A 20716-nucleotide genomic window follows, 5' to 3' on the forward strand; every position below is an offset into this window, starting at 1 on the left:
CACCACGACACGACACTGCCCCACCCCACCCCTGCCACTCCATCCACCAACCACAGGCTTTTGCTCTGCCTGCAGCACCCTTCCCGCACAGCTGGTTGGTTTGCTCCCTCTTCAAGTCTTTATTCAGACGGCATCCTCTTTGTGCTGCTGCTGCTGCTGCTGCTAAGTCGCTTCAGTTGTGTCCAACTCTGTGTGACCCCATAGACTTTGTGAGGCCTTCCCTAATCACCCTCTTTACAATCCTAACCTCACTCCCACCCCTGAACTGTCATTCCCCACGAGAATTCCATAAGGGAGGGTTTTGTGGGGTTTTTTTTTTTTTTTTTTGGTCTATTAGTCTAGCACAAAGCAGTTGTCACCAAATATTTGTTGAATGAACCAGCCTGCTTTTCTTGACTGGGAGTGAAGAATCTCTAGGGTGTGATGTAGTAGTCTGGAGCCAAAACAAGTGATCATTTCAAATTGGAGCCACTTTGCAGATAAGTCCAAGCAGCTGCTGGTTCCCTCCAGTTTTCACTCACACTTTCCGCTCTTACCTAGGCCTGAAGAATGCAGATGCCCCTGACCGTGAACCCTGCATCTGAGTCTCAGGCTCATTGTATTGGCTCACAACCCTGAAGGGGTGTTGATCTCTCTGGTCAAGTTCAAGGTGAAATAGCAAGTCCCCGTGGTGTGCCAGGAACTCTACATTCTTACATTACTTAGTCTTAGAAGTGATTTGCCTTCCCTGGAAATTGGACCAGAGAGTCATAAGATGATAAAGACGATCGTTAATGGCCCTGCCTGTACGGGTGTCCCGTGATGTGGTGGTTCTATCCTCTAAACTGAATATTTTCTCCCTGAGACCTTTGTGAGGTTTGTTCAAGAAAAACATCACAGAGGTGGAAATAGGAAGGCCCACTGGATGTGTGTTTACCAATGTATCTGGGCTATTCTGCCATCTCGCCCCTGGGTTTGAGGAAGTTTGTCTCCTACAGGACAGGCCTGCATGCCATCTGAGGGCTGAGCTTGCCTTGACCAGTTATAAGCTCAGTGTAGCCCTCCCAGCTCCCCAGTAGGCTTCAGTATCTTGCACAGTGTGGGGGGAGGGGGGCCTCATGTCTGACCTGGGGACCCCTCTCCAGCAGGGAGCCTCCCAGGATGACTGTCTTGCCGAACAACCTGAACATGTTGGGGAAGTCCCAGAACTTCACGGTGGATGACTGCTTCAACTCTCGGAACACCGTCCTAAAGGGGCAGCCCTTTGGGGGCATCCCTACCGTATTGTTCCTCAACATCATCTTGTGGGTGGTGAGTGCTGGGCACTGCAGAGGGCAAACCAGATGGGTCTCACCGGGGCACATGGTCCAGCTTTCCCAAGGGATACAAGTAGCTGTGTCCCACCAGCCCCAGCGGCGAGAACCATCTAAAGGGCAGCCTGCTCAGGGCGGCCCGGGGCGGGGGCACCTTCGAGAAGAGGGGGCTTTGGGTACAGACAGATCCCTGATTCTCTTTCTTGCACCCTTGTCCGAAGGTTCCCCCTTGGCCATTGCCCTTGAGCCTCCCATCTGGCCCCTTGATGGTTTCTTCAAGGAGGCCTCTCATCCATTGTTCTAAACGTGCCACCTTCATTCAACCAACTCTGAGCAACCACTCTGTGCCAGGATGCTGCTGGGCACTGGGCCTTGAAAAAGGCATGACCCCTCCCCTGACAGAGCTGGCCACCCAGAGGGAAGCCCCTGGAGCCCTCAGGGACGGTCTTCCTCTTGGGAATGCAGGGGTGAGTCGAGGGGAAGGCGTCTGTGAACTCTCTTGCCCCTTTCCTGGCCGACAGGTCATTGTCTTGGTTTATTCCTTCCTCCGGAAAGCCGCGTGGGACTACGGGCGCCTGGCTCTGCTGATACACAACGACAGGTGAGGAGGGGCCGGGGTGGGGATCCAGCTCCCTCGGGGCATGTGCTGCCGTGACCAGGACATGGCTCTGACCCGCACCCAAGCTGCACAGGTGTCAGCAGGTGGCATCTCGTTACCACCCCCACCCTGCTCGTCCCTCCCAGCACAGAGGTGACTTCCGGAGGGCAGCCCCCTCTGGACCCAAGGCCACTCTTTCCTCAGGTCTCAGACAGTCTGGATTACGACTCCCCAAGATGCCCAGAGCTGGTGTGTCTGCTCCTGGGCGGGAGGGGCCCCAGTCCTCCACCCCGGTCGTGGGCAAGACAGCGAGGCAGGTGCCTAAGAGCCTCCTCTCCTTGTCCACCTCCTCTTTCCTGGCTGACAGCCTGACCTCACTGGTCTATGGGGAGCAGAGCGAGAAGACGTCCCCCTCGGACATCTCCCTGGAGATGGAGCACAGGGACAAGGTGGGTCCTGGGGGGCTGGTGCGGGGAGGGCGGGGGTGGGCGCGCTGGCACGGGGGGAATGGTGCAGGGGCGGGCGCGCTGGCCCTGGACAGGCGGCCTGGGCTCGCGCAGGACGCGCCGGCTCGCCGGCAGGGGCCACAGCTCGCGCTCGGGCAGCCTGACCTCGGACAAACGCCTCAACCTTGCCAAGCTTGTTTCCCCAGCGGAAACACAGAGACTTGACCCCAGCTGCCTCCTAGGGCGCAAGAGAATGGTGGTGGTTAGGGCGCAGAGGATAAAGGCAGCAAGGGGGCCCGCCACGCGACGGGGCGGAGCTAACGTGCTCTGCGTGGCGCTCAGGGCTGGGTGCTCTTGAGCGGAACTCGGAAGAGAGGTCTGGCTTGCCACCTCCACTGCTCACCTCCCTCTCACCCGTGGCTCCCACCCAGACAGCCCCAGGGTCACCCACAGCCCCTCGTCACGAAACCCAGTGGCCGCTCCTGAGTTCTCATCTCATCTCTCAGAGCCGCCTTCCCTCCTTGAACGGAGGAAAGCACTTCCGGCTGCTTCCGCGGCATCCTGCTCTCTGGGATTTCCCTCTGGCGGTGCCGCCTCCAGGCCGGGAGACTTCCCCAGCCCCAGTCCTGTCATCCATACTCACTCACGACTTCAGTTCTACACGAAAGTGAAAGTCGCTCAATCGGTCCGACTCTTTGCAATCCCGTGGACTATACAGTCCATGGAATTCTCCAGGCCAGAATACTGGAGTGGGTAGCCTATCCCTTCTCCAGCAGATCTTCCCGACCCAGGAATCGAACTGGGGTCTCCTGCATTGTACATGGAGTCTTTACCAACTGGGCTATTAGGGAAGCCCCCAGTTCTACATGGACCCCTCCTAAATTCCTGTCTCCAGCTAAACTTCCTCTGAGCTCTGGCCCCATTTGTCCAGTGGCCTTCAAAATATCGTAAGGGCGTTTCGGATTCAGTATGCTGTGATTTTCACCCCCCACAACCACCTGTCCCTGGACCCCTGGTTTCAGACTCTTCCCATCACCCACTCAGGTACGTGTCGCTGCTCTCACCCAGGCCCTTGGCGCGGCCGGCTTGTTACCTAATCGTGTTGCTCTCGCCTTCCCAGGTTCGTTTCTCTCCACCTCTCCCACCATCCCACAGTCCAGCCTCCCTCAGTCTTTGGCTTGGGTGAGCACGGTAGCCAGTAACCGATCTCTTTTGGTCCACACGTGCCCCTTACTCCATCCAGAGTGAACTCCATGAACAGGGACACAGGGCCCCCTGTGTAAGCTTTCTATGGCTTCCTAATGCTCTTGGAATCACATGGGCTTGTGGTTGGGCCTCTTGCCCACCTGTCCGGTCTCTCTTTTCCCTCCCGACTGCCCCACCCTCCACCACACTGGCCGTCTTTCTGATCCTTCTTCTCACCCCACGCCCGTCACCTGCTCTCCCCCACCCCACTGCCCACTGGCCCCTCTCTGGCTAACACACCCAAGCTCTATTCAGATTTCAGCTCAAGCACCACTTTCCCGGGATCCTTGTCTGCTCCCCTGGATCCCAATCTCTTGTTATAGCCTAATAGAAAACGCACGCCTTGTCTTCAGTGCTCTTAGCCCAGACTGTGAGGATTCCCCATCCTACAATCAGTCAAGTGTGCCCACTTCCCCCTTCGAGACCAGTGTCGTTCTGGTCTCACTTACCATTGTCCCAGCACCCGGTCCACCCTGTCCTGTCATTAGTATCTGATACACATTTGCTGGAGGCAGGGAGCAGGTAGAACCCTATTCCTTCCATTTTCATCCCTCCAAGAGACCCAGTCCCTTTCCTTGCCAAGACCTGCCCCAGGCCAGGCCAGGAGCCTCAGACAGTTCGTGTCTTGGAGGTTTCCTCTGTCGAATGAGGTCACACCTACCTTGCAAGGTGATTCTCAGATTTACCTTTGGAAACATCGCTTTGCCTTTGTAGTTTTTTTTTTCTGCACAGTGACATTTTATTTTAAAAATATCTAGAAGATAAATCATTATGGCAGCAGTGGGGCAGTCAAACAGATGAGGGTAGAAATTACACACAGAGGGAGAGTGTGGTGAGGGGTCCCAGGCAGGCGGCGAGCCCCTAGCCTGGCTGAGCGGCATGAGTGAAGCCAGCCGGTCTCCCCATAGTGCCGTGAGCAAGTTGGGACAGGCGTGGCAGGATCGGGGAGGATGGGGCCACCGAGGTGTGTGGACTGACCACCGTCACTCAGTCTTGCCAGCTGAGCTGGCTCCTGGGAGCCTGTGATCATTTCCTCAGGGCAGGGAGAAGAGAGAAGATACGTCTGCTTCTCAGGCCTGCTGTTCAGCTGTGAAGTTTTCAGAATAGTTATGCCTTTCAGAGCTGTGGTGTGTATGCAGGGAGGTGTGTGTGTATGAGAGAGAGAGAGAGAGAACGGATCCACACATGGTCACTCACACATCTGTGTCCATGCACTCTGCACGAGTGTATAGACCACACTTCTACTCACGACCTCTGCCCTTTCGCTGGTGGTCCTCCACTCCACGTAACCACTAGGGCCTGTCAGCAAACCTGCCTGCTGTCTTAGTGAACTGAGAGTTGGCCCAGCGGTGGGTGGTGGGGAAAGGCTTTCCATGCGGGGATGGGTGGCCAGTCTTGACAGTCAAGCCCAGTCTTGTCTAGCAATTCACCCCCTGCCTGGGACTTGCCCAGTCGCCACTGCCATCTCCGTACCCTGTCCCTTCATTGCTCTGCCTCATAGCCAGGCTTTTATCCCTGTTTTAGTTCCCTAGGTCATAGCTAGGGGAATGATTCCCCCGACAGGCATTCCCGCTGTCAACCCACCCAGCACAGTGAAGAGGCCTGAAAGGTGGGCCTTACACTGAAGGTAGCGAGGAACTTCCTTTTATTTCGTGTTTACCAGCCTCTCCTTGCTTCCTTTTGTTGTTGTTCAGTCGCTCAGTCGTGTCCGACTCTTTGTGACCCCATGGACTGCAGCACGCCAGGCTTCCCCATCCATCACCAACTCCCGGAGCTTGCTCAAACTCACGTCCATCCAGTTGGTGATGCCATCCAACCATCTCATCCTCTGTCGCCCGCTTCTCCTCCCACCTTCAGTCTTTCCCAGCATCAGGGACCTTTCTAAAGAGTCAGCTCTTCGCATCAGGGGGCCAAAGTATTGGAGCTTCAGCTTCAGCAACAGTCCTTTCAATGAATATTCAGGGTTGATTTCCTTTCAGATTGACTGGTTTGATCTCCTTGCAGTCCAAGGGACTCTCAAGAGTCTTCTCCAGCACCTCATTTCAAATACCTGTTCCCTAATGCACATGGTTCAGCTGAGAGGGGGGCTGCCCAGTTCACTGATGTGCTCGTGACCCAAATGGGGTCCGTCAGGAACTGCAGCCTTTTCTGAGGTTTTGCCAAGCCCTCCAGAATCTCAGAAGCAAGCATGCATCAGAGCAACTTAACCAGCTGCCACGCCTGGCAGCTTTTAGAGCCATGGCCCTCTACCCACCTTAGCACGCAGCTCCTAAGCTGACGCCCTCTCCAGGCTTCCCCCTGTCTCTGGCCAAGGCCACCTTTTCCCGTCACCCGGGAACTCCAGACAGCAAGACTGGAGAGAAAGGCATAATTGACAGGACTCTCAGGTGCAGAAGAAGAAACCAGCTCTAGCTTACTGCTGTAACAAAAGGGTGATGTGTGGCTTGAGTGTGGAGAAATTAGGATAAGTGTCTGTTTCAGGTCCAGTTGGACCCAGGAAGTCCAGCATTGCCACCAGGATCCCTCTCTGGTCCTTCTTCATCTGACTTGGCTTTTTCCTCAGGCAGACTGCTGCATGTGGCATCAGAGACTCACCAAGCCCCTCCAGGCTGCCTGGTGTTGACCGAGAGGCAAGAACCCAGAGGAAGCCATGCCATATCAATTCCCTTAAGAGCATTCTGTTTGGCCGCACTTGGGTCAGGCTCCTGTTGGTCAACTGGCAGAAGCCTTCTTGAGGGACAGCCCACTGAGCCACATGCCTGGTGGAGGGGCATTTCCCAGGTGGACGCAATGAGAGACAAATAGAAAGCAACTGATGTCCACCCCAGAGTGCCTTCTCTCCCTCCAGTCCAAGGCCCCCCCAGGTCCCCACTTCCTATCGCAGGATGCCCGACTTCCAAAAAGACATCCCCCTCAGCACTGATTCTGGTCCGGGCCTTGCCTGGGGAGGAAGCCCCAGACACTGCCTCGCTGCCTCAGACGTCCCAGCCCTGGGTTTCTCACACTTTCTCTCCTTTTCCTCCAGGGCTTCTATTCCTGGTTTTTCAACACCATCACCATGAAGTAAGTGCCTGAATTTTCTGAGCCACGGGGCCTCATCTGCTGGAGGGTGGGGGGCAGGTCTCCTTCCCCACAGGACAGGGCCTGGGGCCTGAACTCTGTGCCCCAGCCTCCACTCCCTGCTCCCGGCCGCCCACTGCAGCCCAGCCCAGGAAAAAGGATGCTTTCCAGTTAGTGAAATGGGAACTGGAGGGTGCCCGCAGCCCATTTTCCCTCTGCCACAGTTCTCAGGAAAGGACTCCTTTCACAGGCTTGTAAAAATGCTTTTATGAAGGCCACACGAGGAAAAAGAAGCCCTTCCCACGTGCTGTTTGCTTTTCTCCTGTGAACATCATTCCTCATATTTGCCGAGATGGAAAAAACCAAAACCACCAGAGAGAAGGGCAGGCCTTGTCTCCCAGCCTCTGTGCCCACTCTGGAGGGATAACCCCTGGCCCATCGCATCTTCTGGATCTCTTGAGTGTCAGACCCCCTCGGCAAGGAGAGAGACCCCAGGCCTGTCATCTCCTGATGACCTCATCCCCACCCGTCCCTGACTCTTCTCAGAGCTCTCTGTCTCTACTGCATGAACACATGTGTGTGTACACACTTACTCGTGTGCGCACAGCTCTGTCTCCATCTCAGAGCCCTCTGTGTTCCTGGGTGCTCCCTAAATAGCTCCCATCCAGCCTGCCCTTCTTGTCCTTTGACCCTCTTCTCCAGGGTCCAGCCTTGCCTGGGATGCCTCCTTAGGGGACTGCCTAACCGCTCCTCAGACGCCACTGCACAGGGGTCCGCCTGGACCTGCTCATTTGGTTCTTTGCCAAGGCTCTTAGAGCATCTTCCATCGAGTGTCTCCACGTCCACCATTCAAGAGCCTTGCTGGGAGCATTCAGATATTGCCCCCAGACCCCGTCCCAACCCACACAAGCCACACCAGGGCACCTCTCTTTCCACAGACCTGGGGCCCCCACAGGGGTGCAGGGCATCCTGACTGGCCGTTAGGAATCCAGAGCTGGCCTTTGGACTGGCAGTCTCTGGTGTTTGAGCCCCAGCCCTGACGGAGGACTCCCTTTGGCCTTGGCCTTTCGTCTTCCTTCATCTTTCACTGAAGTCCCCAGGACGTGATACAGCTAGTTTGTGTGGGGGGTTGGGACTCTTAGCCCCATGTTGGGGTAGTGGAGGGAAGACTTTTATTTCTTGGCACTTTCTCTAGTTTTGCTTTATTTTGAAAAGCATGCACAAGCTTGCATAAATACAGTTTCATTGAGAGAAACATAGATTCACCTGCAGTCTCTTGTCCATTTCATGACCCTCCCTTCCTGCAGAAGCCAAAGTCCCAGGGCACAAAGCCCACTCAGTCTAATCAAAAACACAAAGGTTAACCAGACCCATGCCATAGAACTTCTCACGGGAAGCGCATAACTGCTGTGCAAAAGGCATCTGGGAGAGTGAGAACTTAATTCCAACGTGGGGGTTCAGAAGAAGCGTGGTTTTGAGCGAGGCCTTGAAGAATGGGAAGAATTTTGGTCATTGTGATATGGAGGGCCCAATCAGAAATTAAGGACTGGGGGGGCAAATATTTGGGGTGGAGATGGCAGAGAGTGTCCAGAGATGGTAAATCTTGTGGTGTGCTAGCAACAGGAGTACATAGAAAGAGACGAGATAAAAGATTGGGCCAGAAGGATCAGTGGGAATCTTGACTGCCATCCCGAGAATCTTGGCTTTTGATTTAGAGGCAGCAGAAAGGCAGTGCCTGTTTTTGAGCAGGAAACTCAGGATGATGTCTGTTTGTAGGCAGGAGTTTGAGGGGTGAATGGCAGTTTGAAGAGGCCAAAGGCAATGCAAGCAGCTAAGAAGGCTTTCCCAGTGTCCAGGTGAGAGGTGGTGATGATCAGGGAATTGACGTGGAGGAGACATGGGAAGGGAGGCTCTGGGTGACCGTCAGTGGGTCATGGTTTCCACCTGGCTTCCACCTGGTTAGGAAAGAAGGAGAAGTCGACGTCTCATTTCTGGGAAGGGCAGTGATACATTAGGTGGAAGGTGAGGAGATATAATGAGTTGGGAAATTGATAACACAGAACCAGGGCGAGTATGGGAATTGACGGTCAAGCTATTGAAAAACAGAAATAAAGCTTAGGAGAAAGGTTGAAGCTAGAAATTTAGACTTGGGATATGGAGTGAAGAGATTGTGGTTGAAGTCGTGGGAGCAGATGGTTCACCCAAGGGAGCAAGATCAGAAAGGATCCAAGGGAGAGAATAGCTAGGGCAGGAGGAAAAAGTATCCTGTAGGGCAGCAGCTTGCTGTAACCAGGCAGGTACAAGGCTCCAGACATGGTGTGCTCTGCAGCCTCCAACCCTGCGAGCCGAACTAGAATGAGTGCTCAGGAAAGGACGACGGCTTTGAAGACTTGGGTCTCCCCTGGGAGGGCAGGTCCGGGATGAGGAGACATCTGAGGAGTAGAGGCTGAGAAAGGAAGTCACCTTTTTTCAAGAAGTGGGTGGGACAGGGACGTAAGGATATTGGCTGGAACTCAAAGGGAAGCTGGTGAAGGAGTAGATGCTTGAGGAGCTTCTCGGGTTTTTCTAAGACTGAAACATGGGCCCTTGAACCTGGCTGTCATTGAAAGGGAAGAAGTCGGGGTGGCTGAAGAGAGAGGAGGCGTTAAAGGTGAAAGAGAAGGATGCCAGGTACAGCGAGTCTCCAGTAAGAGGTAGAGGAGAGGAAGCGATTCAAGCAGAGACAAGAATTAATCATGAGTAGGAGCCGCATTTTAAAGAGCGGTGGGAAGAGGACAGAGTTGAATAGAGAAGTATAGATAGCTCAAAAACTCAGGCTTCCCTTGAAAGTGTAACATAGACTGCTGAGTATAGCCTGGGTTTTCCGGTGCAGATGGAGCAATGAGCCCAGTAGGGGCAGAGGGAATTGCTAGCCCAGAAACGAAATTCTTGTGTTCTCAGTCCCATCCGGCCCTCTGCTCTCACTATCTGATTGGAGGCTCTCACCCTGCCTCAGGCACACTATATCATATGAGCAGATCCGGGCACCCCAATCCTGCAGGGGGACATTCCCCCCATTCTCCCTTCTCACCACTCCTCATCTGCCCCATTCTTGGGATTTAATTCTCAAATGCAGGGCTGCTGCTGCTTCTGCTGCTAAGTCGCTTCAGTCGTGTCCGACCCTGTGCGACCCCATAGACGGCAGCCCACCAGGTTCCCCCGTCCCTGGGACTCTCCAGGCAAGAACACTGGAGTGGGTTGCCATTTCCTTCTCCAATGCATGAAAGTGAATAGTGAAAGTGAAGTCGCTCAGTCGTGTCCGACTCTTAGCGACCCCATGAACTGCAGCCCACCAGGCTCCTCCATCCATGGGATTTTCCAGGCAAGAGAACTGGAGTGGGGTGCCATTGCCTTCTCCAAATGCAGGGCAGGAAGTGTTTTAACAGCTTGAAGTTTAAAAAAAAGGTTGAGAGCTCTAAGTAATTACTGAAATGGTGATATTGAAAGCCTTGAAGACGTGCTGTACATTGTAGTATTGTTGAAAAATAAATCTGAATATTGGACTGGGTGCTATAAGTTGCATCCCACCTTCAAGTCTGATCAGAGGGCAAGGGTGAGTAAACTATGGTATGTCCACCAGTGGGGGGGGGGGGCGGGGCAGATGTGCACCTTGGGGCTAAGTGTGAACTAATAATCCACAAACAGACCATTGTCACCATTATTACTGTGCAGTCATAAAAATATTTAGACAAAATGGTAAACTGTCAGAAAACACTTAAGATTAAATGTGAAATGAAAGAAAGTGGGGAAAAAGTGAAAGAGTTAGTCGCTCGGTTGTGTCTTATTCTTTGTGACCCCATGGACCGTAGCCCACCAGGCTCCTCTGTCCTTTAAATTCTCCACACAAGAATACTGGAGTGGACAGCCATTCCCTTCTCCAGAGTATCTTCCTAACCCAGGGATCGAACCCAGTTCTCCCACATTGCAGGCAAATTCTTTATCGTCTGAGCCACCAAATGCTGTTTATACTACAGTCACTAAGGTAAACCAGTAATATAATAAGAAACTAAAGGAAATTGACAAAAATGATTAATACCCATTGTCTTAGGTTTGATGAGATTGTAGGTGAATGATTTTCTTCCTTCGTATTTTCCAAAATTTCTATTATAAGCATGTGTTGCTTTTAAAATTTTTAATTGGAGTTAACAAACATGCAGAGACATGCCCAAAAAATAAATGTCCAGCTCAATTATCACAGCCTCCCTCCTAATAAAGATTAGAGCATTGCCAAGACCCCAGAAGCTCTCCTCCTGCACCCTTCCAATCGCCTAGCACCTCCCTGCTCTTCAGAGGGAACCAGCATCCTGACTTCTAACTCTTCAGTTCAGTATTGCCTATTTGTGAACTTTGTATGTGAAATGATGTGGCATGTGTTGCTCGTGTGTGTCCTCTTTCACTCAACATTACATGTGTGGAGTTCAGCTGTGGTCTTCCATTTTTATCTCTGAATAGTGTTTCAGTACATATATGCATGATGTATGCAGCTCACTGTGTGTGTACTTCATTCTTGTGTCCATCTCAACTTTGACAGACATTTAGGTTGTTTCCAGTTCAGGGCCATTACAAATAATGCACCTCTGAGATTCTCATCCTTGTCTCTTAATGCCCATGTGCATGTATTTCGGTTGGTTATAAACCTAGGGGTGGGGATTGTTAGGCCGTAGGGTGTACATATAGTCAATTCCTATAGATAATGGCGACTGTTACCCAAAGTGGCTGTGCCAGAGTCAGTACCCATGAGTGTGAGAGAGCTCCCAGCATCCCACACCCTCACCAGCACCTCCTCCCAGAACTTTCCTCACCAACTTCCCAGTGCTGACCAGTCTGGCAGTATGGAGTGATAGCTCATTGTGGTTTGAAGTTTTTAGCTCATTGTGGTTTTTGATTTAAGGAGCAGCTTTTTGAAAACTAGGATGAATCTTGCTATCACTAACGGTTTGTTCAGTACCTGTACCATGGCAGGCACTAGGAACGTTTGAAGAAGCAATAAAAGAGGAAATCAATGCCTGATTTAAGAGTGCTTCTGGATTCCCAAGTGTGTTATCTGCAGCCTCTTTCTTTGATACGCCTGTGAAATTCAGTGAAACCCACTTTGGGCCTAACAAGTTTTGAGAAGAGGGATGTTTCTGAAGATGAAGACGCGGGCATGGGGTGGTCATCTCCTCTCCGTTTGCTCCCTCTGCCCCTGCCTCGAGTTGCGGCCGCACTGGCTCCTGAGCAGTGTCCCCATCTCTGTGTCTCTTCCAGGAATGAAGATCTGATTAGCAGGTGTGGAGACGACGCCCGGATCTACATCATGTTCCAGTACCACCTCATCATCTTTATCCTCATCCTCTGCATCCCCTCCTTGGGCATCATCTTGCCCATCAACTACACTGGAGATGTTCTGGGTAGGTGGAGCTCCGTGCACCCCGAGCCCGGCCCACTAGACCTTAAGAGGCAGCCCAGCTGGCGGGACAGAGCTTGGGGCCTCGGCATCTCGAACTCTAACTTCTAGTTGTACTTCTCAGGATTAGTTATGGGACCTTAGGCAACCCGTGCTTCCAGTTCCCTCACGTGGAAACCACAGGTGATACCTCTCTGAGTACCAGTTTGACCCAGGGTCTGGCGCAGAGAAGGCAGATAGTAGTAATTCAGTCTAAAACCGAATGTTTATCCATGATCCATGACCCACGGTACCTGGCCAGGTGTTTGTGGAGGCCTCGTCATGGCATGTGACCCACTGCCGAGATCCCTGGACCGGATCTCTCGCTGTACCCACTCTGGTGGACGCAGCATCGTAGGGGCAGAATCTCTCATCCGGAGTCCATCGACATTTCTCCTAGCAGGGTAGATTTTGACACAGTAGTGTGGTGGGTGAGGGCTTGGCCTTCAGAGACTGAAAACATGGTTCCCCATGTTTACCCACGTCTGCTTCCCAGAAGATTATTTCATCTTCCGCAGTGTCCCCAGGCCTCGGTTTCCTCAACGGTCATAGGGATCGAGAGACCATGCGTGTCGCGTGCTTCGCACGCTACCTGTAGTGGGTGCTCAGTGAATAGCAGCCAGTATGTCGCTAGTGAGTGCAGACACAGAGCCGAATGAGGGCCATACGACTAGGTGGTGTGTAAACGTCCGGACAGCGCCAGGTGTGCCCTGACCGCTCAGGTTCCCACCTGTTTCTCCTCGGCCACTGGTGCTCGTGCCCAGTCGCTCAGTCGTGTCCGACTCTCTGTGAGCCCGGGGACTGCAGCCCGCCAGGCTCCTCTGTCCATGGGGACTCTCCAGGCAAGAATACTGGAGCAGGTTGCCATTTCTTACTCCAGGGGATCTTCCCGACCCAGGGATGGAACTCATGTCTCTCGCATCTCCTGCAACAAGCTCTGGGGAACTAAAAGGAAGCGCAGGATGTAGGCAAGCGTTTCTAGGCACCAGGCATTCACTCGGGAACCCTAGGGTCTGGTGCCCAACCAGTCAAGGAGCCAGGCTTGAGGTTGGCAACTTTCTTCTCTTTCAGACCGGGATAGTAAATTTGGCCGGACCACCATTGTCAATGTCTCCACAGAGTAGGTACCTGATCCTCTTCCCTCCCATTCTACTAGCTGGGGCAGGGGAGGTGGTGTGGATGTTGGTGGGGAGAGGTGGTCCAATGGTGAGTCTAAAACATGGGCTCCTCTTTGCTGATGAGAAAGGTCTGGTTTCTTTGGGAACCCAGGTCCCAGGTGGGACGCCAGACACTGCCTTCTCTTCGTGAGGAAGTGTGCTTGGTTCCTCTGTGTCCCCATCTCTGTAATGGATGAACCTAGCTAAACCAGTCACTCCTGAAGTCTCAGCAAGGTGGTCCTCTTTGCTTGGTATGTCTAGCTGCCAATAGGCAGAAGCACTGTGGTAAGTGGAGGTTTAAGGTACTGCTTCCTCTGCCCACAAAAGAGTTCAGCTCAGGCCTCAAGGAACTGAGTGAAGCACAGACCTGATGCCCGCGGCCGCAAGACTGAGGACCCAGAGGGGCTGGGTCCCTGCCCTGGCTCTGCTGTTAGCCGGCCCTGGGTCTGGGGCAGGGCGCCCTCCTGTGAGCCTCATCCCTCATCCGTGGTGGGGGAAAGGCTGTTGGACACGAGCTCTAAGGCCCCTCCAGCCCTCATGGTTCAGGAGCCTGTGGACGTTAACGTCAGCCAACCCCTCTGGTGGCCAGAGCAATCTGTAAGACCCAGATATGGCCCTGCTGGTCTCGGCGGAGACAACAGGCCCCCGAGGGCTCATGGCCAGCTTCCTGACAGAGCGGAAGCAGCCTTTCCAGCAGATGTGAGTGGGCCTGCGCGCTCCTAACCCCACCTCCCTTTACCCCACCCCATCTTCTGACCCTGCACCCCTGCAAACCCCACCAAACTCCAAAAGCACCAGAAAGGCTGGGCCGCCTTTCGCCAGCTCCACCCTGGGTGTTGGCAGCACCAAAGCAGAGCTTAAGCAGCTTATTCCCGGCCAGTCGCTGGTGTAAGTGTGGCGCCTACAACTTCCAACAAGAAGTGAAGTCTAATAGGGCGGCCAAGAGCCCCTTCAACTTTCCTAAATCCAGAGAGCTGGAGCGTCCCTCAGGGACCATGTCACCTTGCCCTCTCTGAGAAAACTGAGGAGAGAGGCATTTAGCCAGATGGGGAAAGTTAAGTGAAATGCCAGGCAGAGGAGGTAGGGGGGCGGGGTACAGTGATGAGATATTTTGAAGCCAGGCAGCCTCTCTGTCCTCAAACTGCACCAAATAAGGCGGGCCCTGTTTCAGAGCAGCCTTCCTGGCCTGGTGCCTTGGGACAGCTTCATGTGAGTGCAGAGCCCCGGGACCCAAACACTTCCTGTCCCAGGGAGGTGAGGCGAATCTGCAGGCCCTCCTTTCTGCAGGCCTGCTCTGCTTGGCCTCATGGTCAGCTGTGCAGTGGCAGGGGGTGTGGGGGGGTGGGCAGGGGGCAATACGACACAGTATAAAGAGTGTAAGTGCTTCTGCAGTTCTGGACACCGCTCCTGGGACCGCCACGGCCAAGAGTAGCCTTGAGCAGACACTCTGGCCCTCGTTTCCCTACGAGTAAAACGAAGACATTCACAGCACCACGCTCACACGGTCCAAGATTCTAGCGAGAAAATGTACACAGAGCATCTGCTCCCACCCTGGGTCTGGCATATAGTGAACACTCGATCAACGCTAGCCTTCATTCGTTGGAGTGGACAGCCACTTCTCCATCCCCTTCCAAGGTGCCTGAGTATCTGGAGGCACTGGAGGGTGGCCCTGGGGAGATGGGAGGGGGTGGGGTGGGGGTCTCACGCCTCCCGTGTCTCATTCTTGGCAGGAGTAAGTTCCTGTGGCTACACAGCATCTTCGCTTTCTTATACTTCATCACCAACCTCCTCTTCATGACTCATCACTGCTTAGGATTTGTGCCCAGGAAAAGCTACGCGGTGAGTAAGTGAAGAGAACTGCTAGGACCCTCTCGCCTAGAGCCCCTCCTCCTGCCCCTGCCATCCGGACCATCCCACTCCCAGCCTTCAGAAGCATCCCAGCTTGTCGTGGTCTGCACACCTCTGGGGGGCAGTCTCGCTCGAGCAGGGAGGCCTCCTTCGCTTATCCCTGGGAATTGTCACCTGGCACATCCGTCTGGGCTGTGAAACCACTGAGACCCTTCCAAACCAGCTGGTGAATAGCTGCCCCCAAGTATGTCCTCCCACTACACCCCTGCTGCCCTGGACCCTCTCCAAGGGCCCCTGGACCTCCCCACCACTGGAAAACTAAAGGCTTAACTGTGGCAGGGGTGACCTCCATCTTCAGCGGCCAGTGCCCCCAGTGGGTAGATACTTTGACTACTTTGCCCACTCTTGCGTCCAACTCCTGGCCCTTCCACCATCTCCCTGAGGTCAGAAACTCATGGGCTGCCTCTTTGTGTCCTCACTCTCTTGGTTTGTATTTCTCCCATCCCACCTCCCAAGCAGAACCTGAGACAGGGGTTTGAGTAGCATTCACTTATTTAGGAGGTGATCCCAGGAAGGACCACTAGGCAGGTAGGGTCTTCTAGCAGGAGGGAAGATGGCAGATAAAAGAGAGATGGGCTCCTTCAAGCCTTTCATCCTAAAGGACAGATTCCCTTTACCCCACCCCAGAACACAACTGCACACACCCCAGAAGGCAATTGCACACACCCCTGAAAGGTAACCCCAAGTGTTTCAGCCTGCCAGGAGGCTTGGGCACTCCTGGCCCATCTGGACTCAGCCACATCAGCATTCTGTCTTGTCACCAGAAGCTTCCGCCCAGACTCCCCTCTCTAGCAGCACAGTTTACAGACACTTGCCACAAGGCGATGGCTCAGGAAGACATGTCCCAGTCACAGAGTAACATATGAACTTTGAGGGACTTCCCCATTCCCTCCCCACAATCCAACTCACCTTCCAGCTCCCCTTCCCCGGTCTGATGATAGGGATGTCCCCTTGAGGTGGGTATCACGTGAAACAGTGGAGACCAGAGGTCAGCAAGACAGCATGAGCTGCCCTTGTAGGTCATGGAGCGCTGGTCCTCCCTGAGCCCTCCATTTCTCCCTGCAGCCTCTGACTCTTCCTCCTCTGACTACAGCCATCCATGGCAAGGGGTCTCCTGGTGCAGGGGCAGGGGGTGCATGGCATGGGGCACAGGGATTCACAGAGGTGTAGCTTGCCTGCCTGCTGACCTCAGGGACGTGGGCTGGGTAGGGAAGCTGGCACCTGGCTTACCCAGCAAGGAGGCAGCCTGACATGAGTAGACGACCTGCTCCAGGTGGTTGAGGGCCACCAGAAGACCCAGAATTCCTGTGCAAACAGTCTTCTTTCTCCACTGACCTTCCCCACCTAGGTCACCAGGACACTAATGATCACCTATGTCCCCACGGATATCCAAGACCCAGAGATCATCATTAAGCATTTTCAGTAAGTGGGAGGGGGGTGGGGGTGGGCTAAGGCATGGATGGCCTCCTCCCGGTCACCCTCCAGCTGTGGCGCCCAGTCTAGAACAGGTCATCTTATCTTGTGGCCCCTTCTGTGACCTGAGTTCCAAACCCTAGAAGCTAAGTATCTGTCCGTGAGCAGCAATGTGCAGCTCCGCTCCCTGGCCGTGTTCTGTGTCACCTGGGAAGGATGTGGCAAGTCTCTCATTAATAGGGATCAACCCTGATGTCTAGGCTTAGGAGCCAGGGAGTGGATTCCACCACCCCAGCACCGAGAATCCCTGGGAGCTGTGCCCCTCAGCCCTGCGGGCTGTAGCTCTAGGGAGAAGGGAAGTCCCCAGCCCCGCAGGCTGGCTCATCATCTTTGTTCCTGGCTTCAGCGAGGCCTACCCAGGGTGCGTAGTGACCAGAGTCCACTTCTGCTATGACGTCAGGACCCTGATTGACTTGGATGATCAGAGGTGAGGCTGCGGCGGAACCTGTCTGGATCTGGGGTGGGGAGGGAAGGGAAGGCTGTTGCTCTGCGGGCCTCCGACCGCGAGACCCTTCACGGTGTCGCCTGTTGGCTGGTAGGCGCCACGCGATGCGGGGCCGGCTCTACTACACTGCCAAGGCCAAGAAGAAGGGGAAGGTGATGATCAAGGTCCACCCCTGCTCCCGGCTGTGCTTCTGCAGGTGCTGGGCTTGCTTCAAAGAGGTAACTGGCGCGAACATCGGGGACGCGGCACAGGGGCTGGGGCACTGGGGCTCCAGGCTCCGTCCACGGCCCCAGGCGGTACCCCGGGCCTGCATCCTTGGGCCGCAGACTCCATTCAGAGCGGCCCCTGGCTCACGTTCTCCTTTCTAGCATGTCCTGTCTCCCTGTTGAGAAGGCAGAGGAGCCTTTCTCGGGGCCTCCCCCTCCCAGAGTGATCCAGGATGGGGCTGGTTCTTGCTCCCTTTGGGGCTTGGTGGGGAGGACCAGCAAGGACACAGCAGGCTGCCAGGCCTTGGGCGTTCACAGAGCTGGGACGGGAACATTTGAAAGCCGTGGGCTCCATTTTATCACCCCGCCCATGCGGCTAGAAGGAGGCCTTGGCAGGACTGAACTCATCTAGCCAGTTCTGAAAAAAAGCATGATTCCCTCACCTGAAAAGGCTGCAGGCACATTCTGTTGCTCCTCCGGAGTCCACCCCAAGGCCAAAGGCACCCTTTCACCCCTGGGGAAGCCTCCCTTTCCCCAGATCTAAGAGCAAGGAGCTTGTTTCAGAGTGACAGCCTCTTCCTCCTGGAGAGCTGGGACCTGGAGCCCACCCGGGGTCCTGAGCTTTTTTGCCAGGCATCCTAGGGAGCTGGGGATGGAACCAAGACACCCCCTCCCCACCCACCCGTCCCCGCCCCACACCGGCCTGCGCCCTGTGGGGGAGAGAGGCGGCCTTCCTGGAGCCCTGGCCCCTCCAGCTCTGAGGCTCACGTCTCGCCCCCTAGGTGGATGCAGAACAGTACTACAGCGAGCTGGAGGAGCAGCTGACTGATGAGTTCAACGCTGAGCTCAACCGCGCGCGGCTGAAGCGTCTGGACCTGATCTTCGTCACCTTCCAGGACTCCAGGATGACGAAGCAGTGAGTGCCGGGTTAGGGGGAGAGGGTGGAGGGGACAGCTGCTTGCTGCACCCAGCCCGGCCCCAGGAGCGGGCCTCTGGTTCTCCGAAACCATCCTTTCCCACCCCCATTCCAGGCGAGGGGAGGAGGGGAGAGCACCTCCCTCCAGCGTGCCATGCTCTGCCCTCCTCCCCTCGGCCCTGCCCTGCTCCTCGCGGGCATCGCCGCTGCCATCTTGCTTTCCAGAGCATGGCTGCGTGTGTCTTCCTCCAGCTGCTGGGCTCAGCTTGTCTCCAGAGACGCCCAGGCCCTGGGCTCCCCACCCCCATACGTCCTTGCTTCAGCCCAGAAGTGGTCAGCGTACCCCTCGACCTCTTGGTTCCTCTTCCAGGCCTTGACAAGAATGATACCCATTTTCCGCCCCTACGTCACCCTTCCCCTCACTGCGAGTGACAGAGTGAGCACAAAGACCCAACTGCCATCCTGCTCCTCTCCTCTCCTCTGCAAGCCTTCTCTGTTTCATAGCTTTGCAGGCTCCTGCCCTCCTCTGCCCCAGCCCTGGCAGCCCATCTTCATAAGGAGTGGATGAGGTCTGCTCTGGAACGTTCTGGAAGGAATCTTAGGCCTGGGTCAAATACATAGGAGCCTCAGAATCAGCCTTTTGAGGATGATGGAGCCATCCTCTCCCCAAGGGAGGCTGATCATTCACAAGGCTTTGTTTTCACCCGCCCCGACCCTGCAAAGGAACAGTAGCGCAGGCTAGAATTCAGGGCAACGGGTCACGTGCAATTTTGCAAGTTAGTTATTACACCCTCAAGTTTCTTATTCATCAAATTTGGTTGCTTATATCTTCCTTGTCCACCTCCTAAAAGGGTAAGAAGGAATATGTGTTCTATTTAGTGTGTGTGAGACATCTACATATCTTTCTGAGAACCATCACTCAGTAGAGAGGGGTCTCAGGTTTAATTACAGCAGATGTGTTAGGAAACCCAAGATGGGGCCCCAGTGCCAGCACCTGCCCCTCTTTGGTTGTGTCTTCAATAGTCTATGCGGCTAAGATGATGTGACTCACCAGTTAGCACAGTGTCAGGCACTGGGTACAGTGGAACAGTGGGTGGAACAGTCGGTAGCTATTGATATTAAGAGGAGGCTAAACGAGTACCTCCCCTGTCAACCTCACAGAAGGAGCGTGTCTTTGTGCCGCCACTACCATTAGGGGTACAAGACGTGAACTGAGAACTATGTGGTCCCCTCTTTTCCATCCCTCTAACGCCCTTTCCTCCAGTGACCAGGCCTGAGGAACTGCCCACCTATAAGGCCAGGAGAGACATATCCAAGTGTCCAGGAATTCCTCACCCCCAGACCTCTGTCTCCTCCCCCATCTCTGCAGCATTCTGCAGGATTACAAGTTCATCCACTGTGGGATGTCCCCCAAAGAGTCCTCAGTGAGCACCATCGTCAAGTCCTACCACTGGAGGGTAGTCCGTGCCCCACACCCCAGAGACATTATTTGGTAAGCCCCCTCTGTCTGTCTCCTCTCCCTTGAGCTCTTTGGGATGGAAGAAGGCTGTAGGATGGGGAAAAGAATCAGGGCCTGGCCTCCTCTTTCACATACGGCCCCTGCTGGGCTGTGTCTCTCCTGGGCATCGCAACCTCTGCCTGCCCCCAAGCCCACCCCACCACAAGCACAGAAGGCACCCAGCCTTTGGGGAAAAGGTTTTTCCTGCGGAAAGAATTCAGATCATTCTTCTGGCTCACCTGTGGGATGTATTCAGAGCCTTACAAGTGGTGTGATAGGAAAAGGCCGAGGGCTGTTGCATGCAGGCATGGGCCCACAGGGAAGCCTGGCCCACAGCTGGCACGCAGAAAGCAGCGTGGCTGTGTCTGAGGGCTGAGCCCCAAGGTCCTAAGTGCGTCTCCCTCCTCCATCCCACCCAGGAAACACCTGTCCGTCCGCCGCTTCCATTGGTGGGCCCGCTTTATCGCAATCAACACTTTCCTCTTCTTCCTCTTCTTCTTCCTCACTACGCCTGCCATCATCATGAACACCATCGACTTGTACAACGTCACCCGCCCCATCGAGAATTTGCAGGTGCCTCCTCCACTCAGGCCAGGCATGGGGGCCCCCCGGGAGACAAAGGAAGAGCTCCAGCGAGGATGGGATGGGGGGCCCCACTGAGACGTGACTCCAGAGCGCACAGTTGTGGGCCTGGCACTGGGTGGACGTGGTGGCCCAGGGTCTCCCTTGCTCTAAAGAGGATGAGTGTGGGCCACTGCCCGTCTTAGGGACTAGGGCTAAAGGGTGGGGGAGCCTTAGGCAAGTCCTGGGCTGAATTTGGGGGGGTGGGCTTGGAGGACTTCTTTAGATTGGGTCAAGCTAGAGGTACAGAAGAGCAGCAGAGGGTGGGGCGAGCATGACAGTTCCGTTCACCCCACGTTCTCTAGAGCTGAGTCCTTGGAGTGAAGATAAGGTGGGGGTGGGGAAGACGGAGGTTAGTTCTAGGGCAGCCCTTCAAGAGGAGCAGGC

At 54.7% G+C, this 20716-nt stretch overlaps 1 protein-coding gene across 1 annotated transcript in view; it reads left to right on the plus strand.

Moving 5' to 3' along the window:
• Nucleotides 1-1140: 1140 nt before the first annotated feature.
• TMEM63C (transmembrane protein 63C) overlaps nucleotides 1141-20716 on the plus strand; it is a 35579-nt gene continuing 16003 nt past the window's right edge. Inside the window, exons 1-13 of the mRNA XM_069595211.1 lie at nucleotides 1141-1290; nucleotides 1814-1893; nucleotides 2258-2339; nucleotides 6607-6644; nucleotides 11928-12070; nucleotides 13177-13225; nucleotides 14993-15101; nucleotides 16519-16592; nucleotides 16990-17070; nucleotides 17183-17306; nucleotides 18077-18210; nucleotides 19580-19702; nucleotides 20128-20281. Coding sequence (XP_069451312.1) covers nucleotides 1141-1290; nucleotides 1814-1893; nucleotides 2258-2339; nucleotides 6607-6644; nucleotides 11928-12070; nucleotides 13177-13225; nucleotides 14993-15101; nucleotides 16519-16592; nucleotides 16990-17070; nucleotides 17183-17306; nucleotides 18077-18210; nucleotides 19580-19702; nucleotides 20128-20281 — 1341 coding nt within the window. The remainder of the gene's footprint in view (nucleotides 1291-1813; nucleotides 1894-2257; nucleotides 2340-6606; nucleotides 6645-11927; nucleotides 12071-13176; nucleotides 13226-14992; nucleotides 15102-16518; nucleotides 16593-16989; nucleotides 17071-17182; nucleotides 17307-18076; nucleotides 18211-19579; nucleotides 19703-20127; nucleotides 20282-20716) is intronic.

The sequence above is a fragment of the Ovis canadensis genome, chromosome 7 (assembly GCF_042477335.2).
Source record: "Ovis canadensis isolate MfBH-ARS-UI-01 breed Bighorn chromosome 7, ARS-UI_OviCan_v2, whole genome shotgun sequence".
NCBI lineage: Eukaryota > Metazoa > Chordata > Mammalia > Artiodactyla > Bovidae > Ovis > Ovis canadensis.